The 14,890-nt window shown below is 48.9% G+C and overlaps 1 protein-coding gene across 2 annotated transcripts; it reads left to right on the top strand.

The window, feature by feature from the left end:
• Positions 1 to 755: 755 nt before the first annotated feature.
• VEZF1 (vascular endothelial zinc finger 1) lies at positions 756 to 14,671 on the top strand. Of its 2 annotated transcripts, XM_068656035.1 has the most exons (7): positions 758 to 1,262; positions 5,975 to 6,672; positions 7,347 to 7,410; positions 8,406 to 8,589; positions 9,384 to 9,584; positions 11,837 to 11,881; positions 12,228 to 14,671. In XM_068656035.1, the coding sequence occupies exons 1-7, from the start codon at positions 1,230 to 1,232 to the stop codon at positions 12,653 to 12,655; spliced, it is 1,653 nt and encodes a 550-aa protein (XP_068512136.1). In that variant the 5' UTR covers positions 758 to 1,229; the 3' UTR covers positions 12,656 to 14,671. The 2 variants fall into 2 exon arrangements, with proteins under 2 accessions (XP_068512137.1, XP_068512136.1); XM_068656036.1 differs by lacking the exon at positions 11,837 to 11,881 and having other exon boundaries at positions 756 to 1,262.
• Positions 14,672 to 14,890: the final 219 nt, after the last annotated feature.

The following is a 14,890-nucleotide window of genomic DNA, read 5'->3' as shown; positions in this document are numbered from 1 at the left end:
AGGGGGGGGGGAAACAGAGTCCTGCAAGGCTCTGGATCCCCAAATTTTAATTTAATGCGCCCTGAGGTCTGGCTGTGCCCCCCCCCCCCGCCTTGTGCTGTTTGCTCGGTGCCCCCCAGGGCTGCGTGTGGAGCCCTAATTAACGGCGAGCGCCCGCTTAATTGCTTGCGGCTTCCATTTGCATCCAGGTGCCGCGTCCCACGCTCCGGGGCGTGTGTGTGTGAGGGGGGGAAACCTAAAATTGGGGGGGGGGCGGCGGCGGAGGGGCCGCCTCACGGAGCTCAGCCCCGGGCCGGTGCCTGAGGGAACCCTGAGGGGAACTGAGGGGAAGCTGAGGGAAGCCCGGGGCCGAGCCGCCCCCGCCGCTCCCTCCCCGTTAGCAGCGGGCGGGGAAGCGAAGGAGGGCGAGGGGAGGGGAAGAGGCGAGGCTGGGGAAGGGAGGAGAGGGGAGGGCGGCGCGGCTCGGCCCCCGCCCGGGGCGGCTGTGGCGGCGGCGGCGGCGGGAGCGGCGGCAGCGGCACCCCCCGTCCTGCCCCCCCCCCCCCCCCCCCGCTCCTCCATCTTCTCTCGCCACAGAGCCTCGGCTTCCCCAGGCGGGACCGGCCCATTGCCAGCCCCGCGGGGGGGGGGGGGCCGGCCGGGCTCAGCCCAGCCCCAACCCAACCCAACCCAACCCCAACCCGGCCCCGCCGCTTGGCTCCACCACGCACCCCCCCCCCCCTCCCTTTTTATCCCCCCCCCCTCCTCTTCCTCCATTTCCCGGTGCCCAAATCCCGGGACCTCTTGAAGGAGCCACCGGGACCAGAAGAAGAGGGGGGGGGGGGGAGGAAAGCTAAAGGGGGGGGGGGCGGCGCCGTAACCAAGCCGGGCCCGCGCCGCCCCGCCGGGCCGCGGCGCCGCCGCCTCCCCCCTGCGGGCCGCAGTGGTGCAGCCCGGAGGTTAGCGGAAGCGGCCGCTCAGGCGCTGCCATGTTGAGCCGCCGCCGCCGCCGCCGCCGCTTTGTTGTCGGCTCCATGTAGCTGCGGCCCCCGGCGCTGGGTTTTTGCACGGGGCTGTGAGGGCGGTGGGGGCGGGCGGTGGGGGCGGGCTGGGGGGGGTGGGGTGGTGGTGGTAGTGGTAGTGGTGGTGGTGGGGGGGGGGGGGCACCGCTCCGCAAGCTCGCCTCAGCGAGCCGCCTCCCAGCCAGCCGCCCGCTGCCTGCCTGCCTCAGGCCGCGACGCCCCCGCGCCATGGAGGCCAACTGGACCGCGTTCCTCTTTCAGGTGAGGCCCCGCCGCGCCGCGCCGCTTGCTCAACACCCCCCCCCCCCCCCTCAACCCCCCCCCTTACAATCACCACACACACAACAACCTCCGCCCTCCTCCTCCTCCTCCTCCTCCTCCTCCTCCTCCCTCAGCGGCCGCGGGGCTCCCCGCTAGGCCGGGGCTGTCACTCAGCGCCGCCGCCCGGCCTCCCGCCCGCCTTCTCCCCCCCCCCCCCCCCCCTTTTCGTGTGTGTGTGTTTGGGGGGGGGGGGGGGGGGGGGGTGGCCATCGGCAGCGTTTTGGATCGATTTAACTTTTTTTTTTTTCTTCCCGGACAAACAAAACGGCCTTTATTTTAGTTTGTTTATTTATTTATTAATTTATTTATTTTGCCCCCCCCCCCTCGCAGAAAAAAAATATAAATAAATAAAAACACGATAAAAAGCGCAGGGATGGAGCCGCCCCCCCACCCCCCCCTACCCCCGGCCGGCTGCCGGCGCCTCGGACACGGACACCCCCCCCCCCCGGTGCCACTTCCCTGAGCCCCGACCCCTTCTTCCCGGGGTGTTTTTTTTATTATTATTTTTATTTTTATTTTTTTAGCAGCCCCCTACCGCGTTGTTTTTCACCTCTTTTTGCTCTTTTTTTTCTTTTATTTATTTTTAAATTTTTTATTTTTTTTTTTAACGTTGCAATGTGCGAGCGGGGGAAGGAATAAATAAATAAAGGAAGAAAGAACTAAAGAACGGCAGCGGGCAGGCACACATCACCTCTCCCGAGGTAAAACAATCCTCTCCCCGCCAGCGGCGCCCGGCTGCTTACTCACTGCCCGCCGCCGGGGCTGAGCAAAAAGGGATCGGGGCAGGGCCCCCCCCAAAAAAAAAACCTCCCCCCATGTCCCCTGCTCCCTGATCCTTGTCCCCAGCAGGCACCTGATTTCCCCCAGCCCAGGGCCTGATCCCCCCCCAGCAGGGCACTTTTGGCTTCCCTTTGGCACCCGGCTGAGCCGCTCAGGGCAGGAGCGTCCCGAGGTGCTGTGCCCGGCCAGCTCCTCGCCTCCTGCCCTCTTTTTTTTTTTTTTTTTGGGGGGGTGTTTGCTGTGTTTGCTGTGTTTCCGAGCGGCAGGGCCCCGCTCCGCTTCGGTGGCGGGTTGTGCCGTGCTGCTTCTCATTAGGAGTCGGCAGCGCGCTTTGCCACCGCGCAGTTTTGTGCGGCTTGGAAGCATCTCCACGGAGCTGTGACGTGGAAATTTTCCTCGTGCCCCCCCCCCCAGCAATAAAGCTCTCAGGCCTGCCGATAAATGCTGAGTATTGTTTTTCGAGTCATTTCATTAAAGCTGAGGATTTAGGATGGGAACATCCTGATGCACCCAGCAGACAGCACCATAAAGTGCTTTTCTTCTTTCCGCTCCTCAGCTTTTCTTCTTTCTGTTCTTACCAACAGCGCGACAGCCAAAATCCAAGAGATTAGTTAAAATGAGTAACAAAAAGTGAATTTACCCCCCCCCCCTCACAGCCCTTTCCCTGCCATCAGTTAAATAACAAAACCAAGTGGCCGAGTGCACACGCGAATTATTTTTTAAGGGCTTTTACTGAACGTGCTTTCCAGCTGTTGCAGGATTTCTGAGGGAAGGTTAATTTCCAGCGTGTAAAACTGTAACTTCTGGCAAACTGCTTCTAGGGGAGGTTTCAATGTCTCAGTGTCGGTCTCAGTAGCGATGGGATGTGTAACTGTAAACTGCTCCTTCCAAATAAAGTTACTGGGTCGTGCTTAGGTGGCGTGCTGATGGATTGTATCTTCTGAAAGAAACGATTACAATGTTGAATAAGCAGTGCTTGTCTGGATCCTGCCGGTCCCTGAAATGCCTGTTTTGAAACCGCTTTTAGTATCTGCTCGGAAAGTGAAAGTTGTATCTGTTGGTGTTGGGAGGAATCATCCATCAAACAGGGTATTCAAGATATGACTCACGCTAATTTGTTGCTCTCGCATTAAGGCTTGAGTGCAAAAATCTTTTAGCCTCTGGCACTGGAAGTTGGTGGTGCCACGTCCTACCACTCTGGGTCACGAATTGCGGATTTCTTATTTACTGCCCCCCAGGAAAGAAAGATCTGGTGATAGACGAGGGTGTTTTGCATGAGAGCCTGTCCCAGGCGATCAGAATCTGGCAAAAATTGTTGACTTGACATTAGTGCTAGGTCAAGTAAAACTGTGCCGTGCCTGGATAAAAACGGCTGGCGAGAGGCGTGCAGCAGGTGCTGCGTTCCCTTCTCGGGCAGCAAGATAAAAAAATAATTATTAAAAACAAAACAAAACAGATCCTTTTTAAAAAGCCTTTAATGCAGGCCTCGGAAAGTGAGGAGCAGTGTTGCAGAAGGGGTTGTTGAGAGCGCTGCTGACAAATCACCCCGCTGAGCTGGGACCCGCGCTAAGCAGGCTTATGTAAGAGCGAGCGCGCAGCCGGGGAGCCCTCCTGGTCCCGCAGCCCTCCGGTGGGAGCGGGCGCCTCGGTACCTCCGAGTGCTGCCGAGACTTCAAGGCTTAAAAATACCCATCGACTGCACAAGTTTGAACCTGGTCCAAAGGATTTGGGCTCCCTATTATCCGATCTGCCAGCTCTCCGCCTTTGAAACTGTATCTCCAGAGCTATCCTTAGGTGCTCCTGAGTGCCATCTGATGCAGTTAACGACGTTGTTTAGTGCTTATTGAAAGTTGGCTGTAAAACATCTCACTTTTTTTTTTTTTTTCCAAATTAAAACTGTACCCAAGTACACAGCTTGCTTAACGCCGCGCCGCCGGTGTGTCCGGTGCGTGTTCTGCTCCTTCCCGTGCGACGCAGATGTCACCACCGCGCTCTAGAAACCCGGCGGATAAAATCCGCAGCTGTTGCTCGAGCCAGGCAAAAGTTTACAGGAGAGGATGAAGCCAGAGCCGTGCCCTGCTCGGCAGCGTAGCCTCCAGGAGAGCTCTGCTGGGCTCTTTAGCAGTCGCTGGTGTTTGCGGTGGCTGCAGCGGTGTGACCGCGCTCTGGTGCAGGTGCAGACAGAAGTGGCCGGGCTGTCCCAGGCCGTAACGATTCCAGCAAGTCTTGTCCCACGTTGCCGTGCCGAACCCGGGCTCCTTTCCTGTCAGCTAGGCTCGTGGTGTGACGGAGCACGTATTCCTGCCCACGTGGGTCCGTGTTTGTAGCCACCGGTGGCTTTTATCCAAGGATCAGCAGCACCATGCTCCTGAGGAAGGAGTAGCCAGGGCACAGCTGCCTGGAGCTGGGGCAGATAAAACGCCGTTGGGGCACGCTGCAGCCACAGCTCGGGATTGTGAGAGGCAAAGGGACAGGATGGAACTGAGGACAAGTCCCAGAGCCCGCTTTGGGACATCCTGACTTCTCGAAAGGATGCCAAGCGTAGGGAGAGCCTGAGCTGGGGTGTGCTTCGTACAACTGCCTGTCCTCAGCCGAAATAAACATAGACATGAAGGGGGTTGCAGGCAGGCAGTGTTTTACAAGGCTGTGCCAGCCTCACCGTGACATGCAGCACGTGGGCCTGGTGTAGGAAGCTGTAGGAAGAAGCCCTGGGAGGCAGCGGTGCTGCTCTGAGGGGAAGGCCAGCTCCCCAGACTCGGCTTCAGACCTGGCTTGCCCCGCTGACAGCCAGAGCGGGGTCAAACCAGGCTGCTGGGACCGAGACACGTCTCGAATGCAGATGTGTTGGAGGTGCCGGAGTGATTTATTTGAATGCTCCGTTAGGCTGGGTTGGTCTGCGTGGTTTCTGAACCACTTCAAATGTGTTTCGGCCAGGGTTTTGTCCCGCTCTGACAGGATGAACGTTCAGAACAGAGTTTTCTGTCTTAGAACAAGCAGCACTTAAACCTGTGTGGCTGCAGCGTGGCCAAGGGGCATTTACCCTGGTACTGGCGGGGTCTCCCTCTGCCTTTTCCCCGCAGCTTCTTCCCCTGCTCCTGTAGCTCCCAGCCTCTCCATATCAGCTGTCCTCAAGCAGCTTGGAGGTCCTCCCTGGGATCCAGACACCTCCCAGAGCTCACTGATCAGCTTCCCTCCCATCCCAAAACCCTGCTGCTGAAGCGGAGACCTCTCCTTGGCTGCCAGACACCGAGTGGTCAGGACCCAGCGTGCCAGGGGCCTGCCGGGCGTAGAAGCGCTGCGTTAGGCAGCTCCCCGCCCGAGCTGCGTTGGTCTCGGTGCCAGCACGCTGCTCTGAGCACGGTGTTTAAATACGGTGGCTTATCGCATCCCGGCTCTGGGCGGCTGCAGCCTAATCCCCGGCGTGCAGTAAGCCCGGGTTAGGTTTAGAGGCGGGGCGGTGTTTTGCAACTCCCCCTCGGTACATTCATAAGCTCCAAAGATAGCCCTGCTGGGGCACCTGATACGATCGTTAGTAAAACGAGTTATCTGTTATGTAAAGATCAGGCGATACGGGAGGAAAGATCTGACAAGCGCCTCCTTGTTTTCCATAAGAAACGGTGCCCTCCGGAAACTTCAGTGTTTGATTGTTCCGGTGTGCGCCTTGCCACGCTTGCTCGCCGCAGGATCCGTGCCGCGTGCGCGTCGAAAGCACGAGCGGCGTTATCCTCCGCACAGGACAATCCCCTAACCTTGTGCCGCCCTGCGTCACCGGCTGTCGGGCTCGAGTTTGCTTTCCCGTAGCCTGTAAATGTGCTCAGCGCGTCGAAGCGAGCTCCCGGCCGTAGAATTTAAGTGTGAATGTTTGGTTTTAGGCACACGAAGCCTCACACCACCAACAGCAGGCAGCACAGAACAGTTTGTTGCCGCTCCTGAGCTCTGCTGTTGAGCCACCCGATCAGAAGCCGATTCTGCCCTTACCAATAACGCAGAAACCTCAGCCTGCAGCAGAAACGTTAAAGGATGCTATTGTTGGGATTAAAAAGGAAAAACCTAAAACCTCCTTTGTGTGCACTTACTGCAGCAAAGCTTTCAGGGACAGCTACCATCTGAGGCGCCACGAGTCCTGCCACACGGGCGTAAAGTTAGTGTCACGGCCAAAGAAAACTCCCACCACGATGGTGCCCCTTATCTCCACCATCGCTGGTGACAACAGCCGAAGCTCGCTGGTTTCCACCATCGCGGGCATCCTGTCCACGGTCACTACGTCTTCCTCCGCCACCAACCCCAGCAGCAGCGCCGGTGCCACGGCCATGTCAGTGACGCAGACGGTGAAGAAGCCCAGCAAGCCCGTCAAGAAGAACCACGCCTGCGAGATGTGCGGGAAGGCCTTCAGGGACGTGTACCACCTCAACCGGCACAAGCTGTCCCACTCGGATGAGAAACCCTTCGAATGTCCCATTTGCAATCAGCGCTTCAAGAGAAAGGATCGCATGACCTACCACGTGAGGTCTCACGAAGGTGGCATCACGAAACCCTACACCTGTGGTGTTTGTGGAAAAGGCTTCTCGAGGTACCATGTAGAAAATCCCAGGCGAGCTCGAGTATTGGCTTTTCACAACCAGGCAGGGCTGAGCTGTGGTAGCGAGGGGCTGGGAGGCGCAGACCCTTAGGAGGTGGGCGAGGGGATGAGGAAAGGAGCCTTGCTCACCTCTAGGGCCCGGGTCTCGGTCTGAGCCAGGCGGGCGGTGAGCAAGAGCATCCCATTTTTTGATGACAGTGTTTTGAACCATCGTCACGGCCTCAGGACACGTGTCTGTCTCTGGTGGTGATGGCACAGCCCCTTCACCAGCCGTGGCAGAGGTCAGGGGCTGAGCGGGGCACAACAGGCCAGCTGCCTCCTCGTCTCCTCGCAAAGTTGAGGTGTGCTGACAGCACTGCAGGGAAGCTTGCACTGCTGCTGGCTGCGCCTTCGACAGAAAATTTCCACCTCTAGAGCTGTTGGCCTGTCATCTATACACAAGGTCCAACCAAATTTCCAGGTGGATAAGAACGTGGATAAGTTTCAAAGTGCAGCTTGGGTCTCGCATGTGTTACTCTAGCCCAAAGTCACCGGGTAGGTAAGGGGGACGTAGTTCTGGCTGTGCTGGGGGCTGGGGGCTGCAGGGGGTCGCGAGGTTCAAAAACGTCACTGCTATCTGTTTGTAACAGTATGCATTTTCTTTTCTGTTCCTCTCTTTTGTGCAGGCCTGATCATCTAAGCTGTCACGTTAAACATGTTCACTCAACAGAGAGACCCTTCAAATGCCAAGTAAGGGCTACCATGATTTATTAAGAACAATGCCTCGTTGTGTAGTTAGAACCTCAGGGGAATCATCTTCCCAGAACCGTGTTTGCTCCTGGACTTTTCTGTGGAGTGCAAGTTTAGGAATAAAGTCTCACCTGAGTTACTGATCAGCTGTGCTGTGGTGCGGATGTAGGTGCAGGGGCAGATTAAGAGGATGCAGTGGCTACGCCTGTAGGAAGATTAGAGGCTTTTTGCTTTCTCAGAGAACAATGTAGTTACGCTGCTTTATGACGTGCTTGACTTAGCACGAGGACTGTAACGGTGTCCTCAGCTCAGTGCTGGCTACTGCAGAAAGGTGTGCAGTGTGTTTCTCAGTACATCCATTAAAAATGGATTGGGATGGTTGATTCTGGATCCACCGTTTTGCTGGAACGGGAACACAAGTTGGTGTCAGTTGATGGCTTAGGAAAAGGGAAATAACTGGACTGCCCTCGAGCAATTGACTGTTTTGCTTGGAATATATATTCATGTTCCAACCTGTGTTTTTAGTGACTCATCGCATGAAATTAAAGTTTTGTGTGAAAAGAATGACATTAGGAAAAGATTTTGCTTCCCTATTTTGATTTGGATAGAAACAGAAATAATCGAGCAATTTAAGATACCGAGTTCAGATTTGCGCAGTAAAGTGGTATCAGATAGCAACTTTTCCTGTTCTGGGTGGTGTTTGTAAGCTACCTCTCACTTCGCTAGGTAAGGTAACACGCTATTTAAGACCACTCAGATAGTCTAGAGCATGATTTTTGTCATCTCGTAAGCCAGCTTCCATTTAGCAACTAGATAACTTTCAGTCTCTGTTCAACAGTTTGATTTTGGTTTCTCATACATGTAAGTAGAACTTGGGGTTGTCAGTGTGCCCAAGATACCCTATGCACCGCGAGGGTAAAACGTACAACGGGCATGCGATTCGTACTGCAATGATACTGTCTGCACTGCAAGTGTAATTGTTGTCCTTCATATAGACGTGCACTGCTGCCTTTGCCACCAAAGACAGACTGCGGACACACATGGTGCGCCATGAAGGAAAGGTATCGTGTAATATCTGTGGTAAACTTCTGAGTGCAGCATATATCACCAGCCACTTAAAGACACACGGGCAGAGCCAAAGTATCAACTGTAATACCTGTAAACAAGGCATCAATAAAAGTAGGTGAACGTTTTAAAAACATTTCTAATAACAATGTGTTTGCAAAGGGATTTGCCTTTGGTTACGTTAACATGCACGAACATACCCATGCTGTGGGAATTCACGCCTGTTAGAAATAGATATTGATAGCAGGATCTGCTTTAGCTCAAGGAATTGGCATACGTGGAATTGGTTTGCTGCTAGACTGCTATGGGGAATGTCTAAAATGCCTGATTGTTGAGCTTAATACGAAATTTGGATGTGAAATATTTTTCAAGGTATAAGGTTTCAGCTCTGGCTTCGCCAGCCAGTTCATACGAGGCATTTACAGCAGTTGGTAGAGGTGGAAACGATGAGCTGTAATGTGGCCAGAGGGTAATAACATGCTGTTCTGTGATGTAAAGGTAAACTGAAAACTTTGTCATACTTGGAATAAAAAGTAAAAAAGGCCTTTTAAAAAAGAAAAATGTAGCTGAGGTTTAAAAAAAAAAAGGAATTTGCTAATTGGCTTGAGTTCTAGAGACTCACTGTAGTCTTTTATTTCAGTCTTCCTAAAATACAAATAAAATAATGAGAAAGGAGGTTCATTTTTGGCAGAAACCAGATGTTCCTGATTTGCATTTTGTTTTTTAAACCTCGGAAAAGTAGTTTTATAAAGCGCATGATTAATGATACGGTCTTAAACATCTCTGTGATTTTCCTCTTGGAATCCTGCGAGATTCCACGCACTCTTTTTGGAAGAAGCCTTTGTCATCTCAGCAGGAAACAGAGTAACTTTTCAAGGTGAATTTGTGTTCTTACTTACTTGGCATAGCATGCATGAGTGAAGAGACCAGCAATCAGAAGCAGCAGCAGCAGCAGCAACAGCAGCAACAGCAACAACAACAGCAGCAACAACAGCAGCAGCAGCAACAACAGCAACAGCAGCAGCAGCAGCAGCATGTAACAAGTTGGCCGGGAAAGCAGGTAGAGACCCTGAGATTATGGGAAGAGGCCGTCAAAGCAAGGAAGAAAGGTAAAATGAAACAATACTTACGGTCTCGGTTTTGTAGGATAATTGAGTTCACAGTTACGTGGGGAGTTTCGGGTGTCAGAAGAGGATGGGTTACGTGACAGTTTCATTCCCAGTGTTAGAAGTAATAGCTGCAAACTAGGAGGAGGGTAGCATTACCAAAATGAAGCTGTTAAACGAACTCTTTATTACTTACTTCCCGTTGGTCTCTGTGCTTAAATGTGTATGTAGCAGTCATCAATTATAAAGGGATGTTTGTATCTGCTCCAAGGCAAGAGTGTGTTTTTTTTGACTTGCATGTGGTTTTGGGCTGTGTTTATGCATACTTACCAGTTGTTAACTTGTGTGCATATATATATTTGTATGTATATATATACACACATACAACACCCTCTCTTTGCATCATCGCTGGCTTGCATGTGAATGCTTCCTGTGTCCCTTTTCTTTTTTCTCTCCCAGTTTATTCCATTCACTTTATCTGTGACTTAATTGCATTTGCATGAAGTTTTCTGAAACTCCTAGGGCTGACTCTTCCATCTCTCTTTTTATCACAAATTAGCTAATAAGCAATAGTGCCTTTCATTGTTGCTAGCACGCAGCTTACATATGCTTATCCTACCATAACTGAAATCGAAGAGCTTCCTTTTGTTGGTCAATGCGACAGTTTTGTAAAGAATAGATTGCTTCAGTGTAGTGTCTTGTTTGGAGTAGAGTAGTTTAAAGCTTCCCGCTACTGCTAGCTTATTCTTTTCACAACCGTTTGGTTTCTAATGCCTGTCATGTGTCTCCTGCGGATTACATGTTTTAGAAGAAGTTCTTAGTGACCACTTGCCACTTTTCACTACCTGTTTTTAGTAATAAATGTTCTTGACTCACCTTTTTTTCTTTTTCTCCTAAACTTCCTTTCAGTTTCTTCACTCCTTTTTTTTTTTTTTCCTTTTCTAGGTCTTATTTGTGTATTAGGCTGCTAGCTCCTTTCTCCTTGATTGTTATTCCAATTGAATTCTGTGATTTGACAGTTTAGAAACAGTTTTAAAATGTGCTAAAATGTAGTAATAACAGACATTAGGTATGATCAGGCCACTAAATGGATAAAGCAAACGAGTGTCAGATTTAGAAAATCTCCGAGTAACTTTCTTCTGCCTGTTCCTTCCTATGTCTTGTTTGCTCTTCCCTTCCTTTCTTACTGAGGTTATTGAACGTACTTTAACAAAAACAGGGGGGTTGGACAGAGTGGTGGGCGAGGGAGGTGGGTGGGGAAAAGCGTTGTCAAATTGATGATATTGGTTTAACTTAACTGAAGTGGGGAAGGGGCAGGGGGTGGGGTGTTTCTTTGTGTGTTACAGTGCTTGGAAGGTGAAGCTAGACCAGTCAGTGTCGTGCCTGTGTGCTGCTCTTTTCATGCTGGTTCTCCTGTGCTAGTGCCACCTGTTGTTTTGGCTTTACAACATTATATGGGATTTTTTTTTTTTTTAGTCTAATGCTATTTATTTTCACTTTTTTTTTTTACTTTTTTTTTTTTTTTTACTCTTTCCCTTCCTTCCCACCCCTCCTAGATATGGACTTTGAAGAACCAACAGTAACCCTTGAGTGGGGCTAATGTTGCTTTCAAAGTTAACTGTCTTGGTACATTTGTATTGCCCGAGTGGCAAGAGTGGACTCTTTGCTCCTGGCTTACCTCCTGAAACGTGGGTGTAGACTGAGCTTGGTGTCCTACCCTACAAATGTGGAATAAGACACGTCTTAGAAGTGCCGTAATGTTGACATAGAATATATTTTTGTCGGTTTCTCTAGCAGCCATCCCTTTCCTTTACCCACGTCCACCAGCCCGCTTCTGTTTTTGGAGCCTTCTAGTTTGGGTAGCCGGCAGGTGGTGCTGATGCCTAGTGATCCCTCCGCTGCGTCCCGGACCACCGGTGCCCGCTCCACCAGTGCCCAGCCCTGCTAGACCCCACCGGGACCAGGGCCGGGCACTGGCCACCTGGGTCTTCCTTGTTCGGCACTTAATTCCTGCTTACTGCAAAACAGAGTAAACCAAACCAAAGCTTGGTGTGCGACTGTAGCTTGTGTGAAAGCTGAGGAGATGCTGGGGGTTGAAAAATCTACTGACTGGGTAGCCGTGAATATTGCTAAGTAGAAGTGCTGTGCTCAGTGGGACGACTTAGTAGGAGTAATTAAGACTGAAATAAGCAGGTAAATATTGAAACGAGCTTTGCTTATCAGTCCCTAATAATGACTTTTTAAAACCTTCACAGAATGTCAGTTCACCTTTGAGAAGGCTATAGAGTACGTACCATTCGGTATGTACACTCTCTCCTCTATTTATAATGTTCCTCTTGGGAGGATTTCTTTGATTGTACGATACTGTTTTTATGAACGTCGAAACCCTCTTTATAAGACAACCTCGCTTGACTTCCCAGGAAAAAAAAATATTGAATTCAAATGAACTGCATGAGAGTTTATATTTCTTTAGGCTATAGAATGTTAACAGTTTTAACTTACTAATAATTCCTAAAGAAAATGATTCCAGAATTTGTATCTGTACTTGTTTGATTTTTGTTTTGTTCTGTTCAGTTTTTTTTTTAAATCTTGTCCATGGTTTTTTATGTGTTAAAAACTTTTTGTCTTTTTATGTCTCATTTTTAGAAGCTGCTAACTTGTGCCAAACCTCCACTGCTGCTACTACGCCTGTGACTCTTACTACTCCATTCAATATAACGTCCTCTGTGGCTTCTGGGACTATCACAAACCCAGTCACAGTGGCAGCTGCAATGAGCATGAGAAGTCCAGTAAATGTATCAAGTGCAGTTAATATATCCAGTCCGATGAACCTAGGGCATCCTGTAACTATAACAAGTCCGTTATCCATGACATCTCCATTAACGCTCACCACACCAGTCAATTTACCCACCCCAGTAACCGCTCCAGTGAATATAGCGCATCCAGTCACTATAACATCTCCCATGAACCTCCCCACACCGATGACGTTAGCTGGTCCGTTAAATATAGCGATGAGACCAGTAGAGAGCATGCCTTTCCTGCCCCAGGCCTTGCCCACGTCTCCTCCCTGGTAAAAAAAAAAAAATTATAAACAGTATTAAAAAGGATTAAGGTGGAATCCTTACCAGCAGTTCTTTTCTGGGGTTTGTTTTTTTTTGTTTGTTTTTGTTTTGTTTTGTTTGTTTTATCGTTTTGTTTTTTTTTTAATAGTTAATAATAAATTCAAACTAAGACACTGGGGCAACATGCACCATCAGAGACCATAGTAGCATCTTCCCCCGTTGATTTGGCTCACATGGTTCAACCTTGAGTTTCACTGGAGCACTTCATTTAAAGTAAGTTTTACCTTTTAGCTGACTGATGATGAATTAGAGCAGTCACATATTTGCCAGAGTTTTGTTTTGTTTTGTTTTTCCTTAAGAAAGTCGTTAAAAAACAGTTTTATGTTTTGTCCCCCAAATAACTTAGGAAATTATTTTAATCTAAACACTAGCAAAGACCCCTTGGATGTGGATGGCTGATTTTAACTTGCCAGTCGTTAAGTCCACTGTTTCTGGGCTAGTGTAGAATCTTCGTCTGTGTTGATGGTTTTTTTTTGGTTTTGTTTTTTGTTTTTGTTTTATTTTTTGTTTTATTATTTTTTTTTAAATGAGTAAATGCATTACAATGTTGTCATTTAAAAAAAAAAATGCATTTTGGATTAAATATGCATTTTACCTTTGGGAATATGATAATTTCAGGCAGCATTCCCTATGGGAAAGGTGATACCAGCTCTGATATGCAAAGCATATGATAACTTATCATTCTAACTTCAACATATAATAGGGATTGTGACCTGATATTTGGAGATGTAAATATTACCCAACATATTACCCTAAGGGAATATAGCATTGTAGTCAACATTTTTTTAAAAAAAAACTGTTATTGTTTGGTGAGAAACAGCCATGGCTGACAGAAGAGGAGTCGAAATGTATGTAAACATGGTCTCTGAACAGTCAGACCCCTATGGGACTCTTACCTAGGAGCAAAAGGAGTGCTTTGAAACTTAAGAAATATTGCTTTAAGCTGGAAGATTCTGGAGGCACTGGGTATGATTTTTATGCCCTCTGCTTCCCAATCAAAACCTGCTGGTGTTACAGCAGGGGACAGACGTGTTAGTTGTTCACTAGAAGTTTTGTCTTATATTAAATTGTATACAGTTTTTATTCTAACCACTAACTAGGTAGGATGCCCCTTCAGGACAAGCAGAGAGCGTCTTTTAATTTCTCCCCTATTTCTTAATCAAGTGTTGTGCAAATCTGTTCAACTTTGTAAATATTTGCAAACATCATCATTTTTACGTTATTCTTCTATTGTGTTAACACATTTCTATCAATTTGTGGGAGTTCTGGGATGATGGTTTGAGCTGTCCAGCCCGGAACTTCTCCACAAATGGTCACACATGTTTAAGCTACATGTGCTTTTTATTTCTTAACCTGTTTATCTGTACATAACGTAGAAAGCAAAATCTAGGGAAACAGATATACTTTCTAGACTATCATGTCACATATTCACGTTTTAAAACTTTGTTTTTAAAAAAAGGAAAACACCCTAAAACCAAGACTCTACATTAAAAAAAAAAAATAAATTACAGTTGAGATGTTTTTATTTTAATGAAGCTGAAAGCTATGGAGATTAGCGTGTGTGCATTTTCACAGAGTGCTAGCAGGACTGACTAGTCAAAATGGACTGCTTCCGTTTCTACCCTGCCGTGTCAGTACAAGCAGAGATTGCCAGACTTTGGGTCAGGTGACAGGTATCTGTATCATTACGTGAAACTGTTCTAGGGGCTTGGACTACATAGTAAAACAAAAACAACAAAAAAATAGAGCTTAGTGTAAAATAATTTTATAAATGATCTTTTGTACTTTAGGACATCAAATTGTACAACTTTTGTATATATAAAAGCTTAGGAACTTTCTGTTTAGCAGAAAGGAAACACATTCCTACACTTTTAATGTATATGTTTGTTATAATGTCCATGTAAACATATGCCCTATGTTTGTGCCTTTTAATTAGTTTGTCTCAATAAACAAAAATGTAGAGAAGAATATGTAGCTATGACTTTGTTACCACTGTTCTTACTCCAGATGTATAGAGGTCTTGGTTTTTGCACTGTGTAGAGCATTGCGTGCAGACAGCTGCATGACTTAGGCTGGTCCGGCCACAACGAGGCATGCGAGTTGAATGCACCCCGGCAAAAAAAATCTTCCTCCCTTAGCGTAGAGCAGCCCGCGCCGCGGGGCGATGCATGTGGGGCCGTGTAGTTC

Source organism: Anas acuta, chromosome 19 (genome assembly GCF_963932015.1).
Source record: "Anas acuta chromosome 19, bAnaAcu1.1, whole genome shotgun sequence".
Classification (NCBI taxonomy): domain Eukaryota; kingdom Metazoa; phylum Chordata; class Aves; order Anseriformes; family Anatidae; genus Anas; species Anas acuta.
This window is presented reverse-complemented; position numbering and strand designations above follow the sequence as displayed.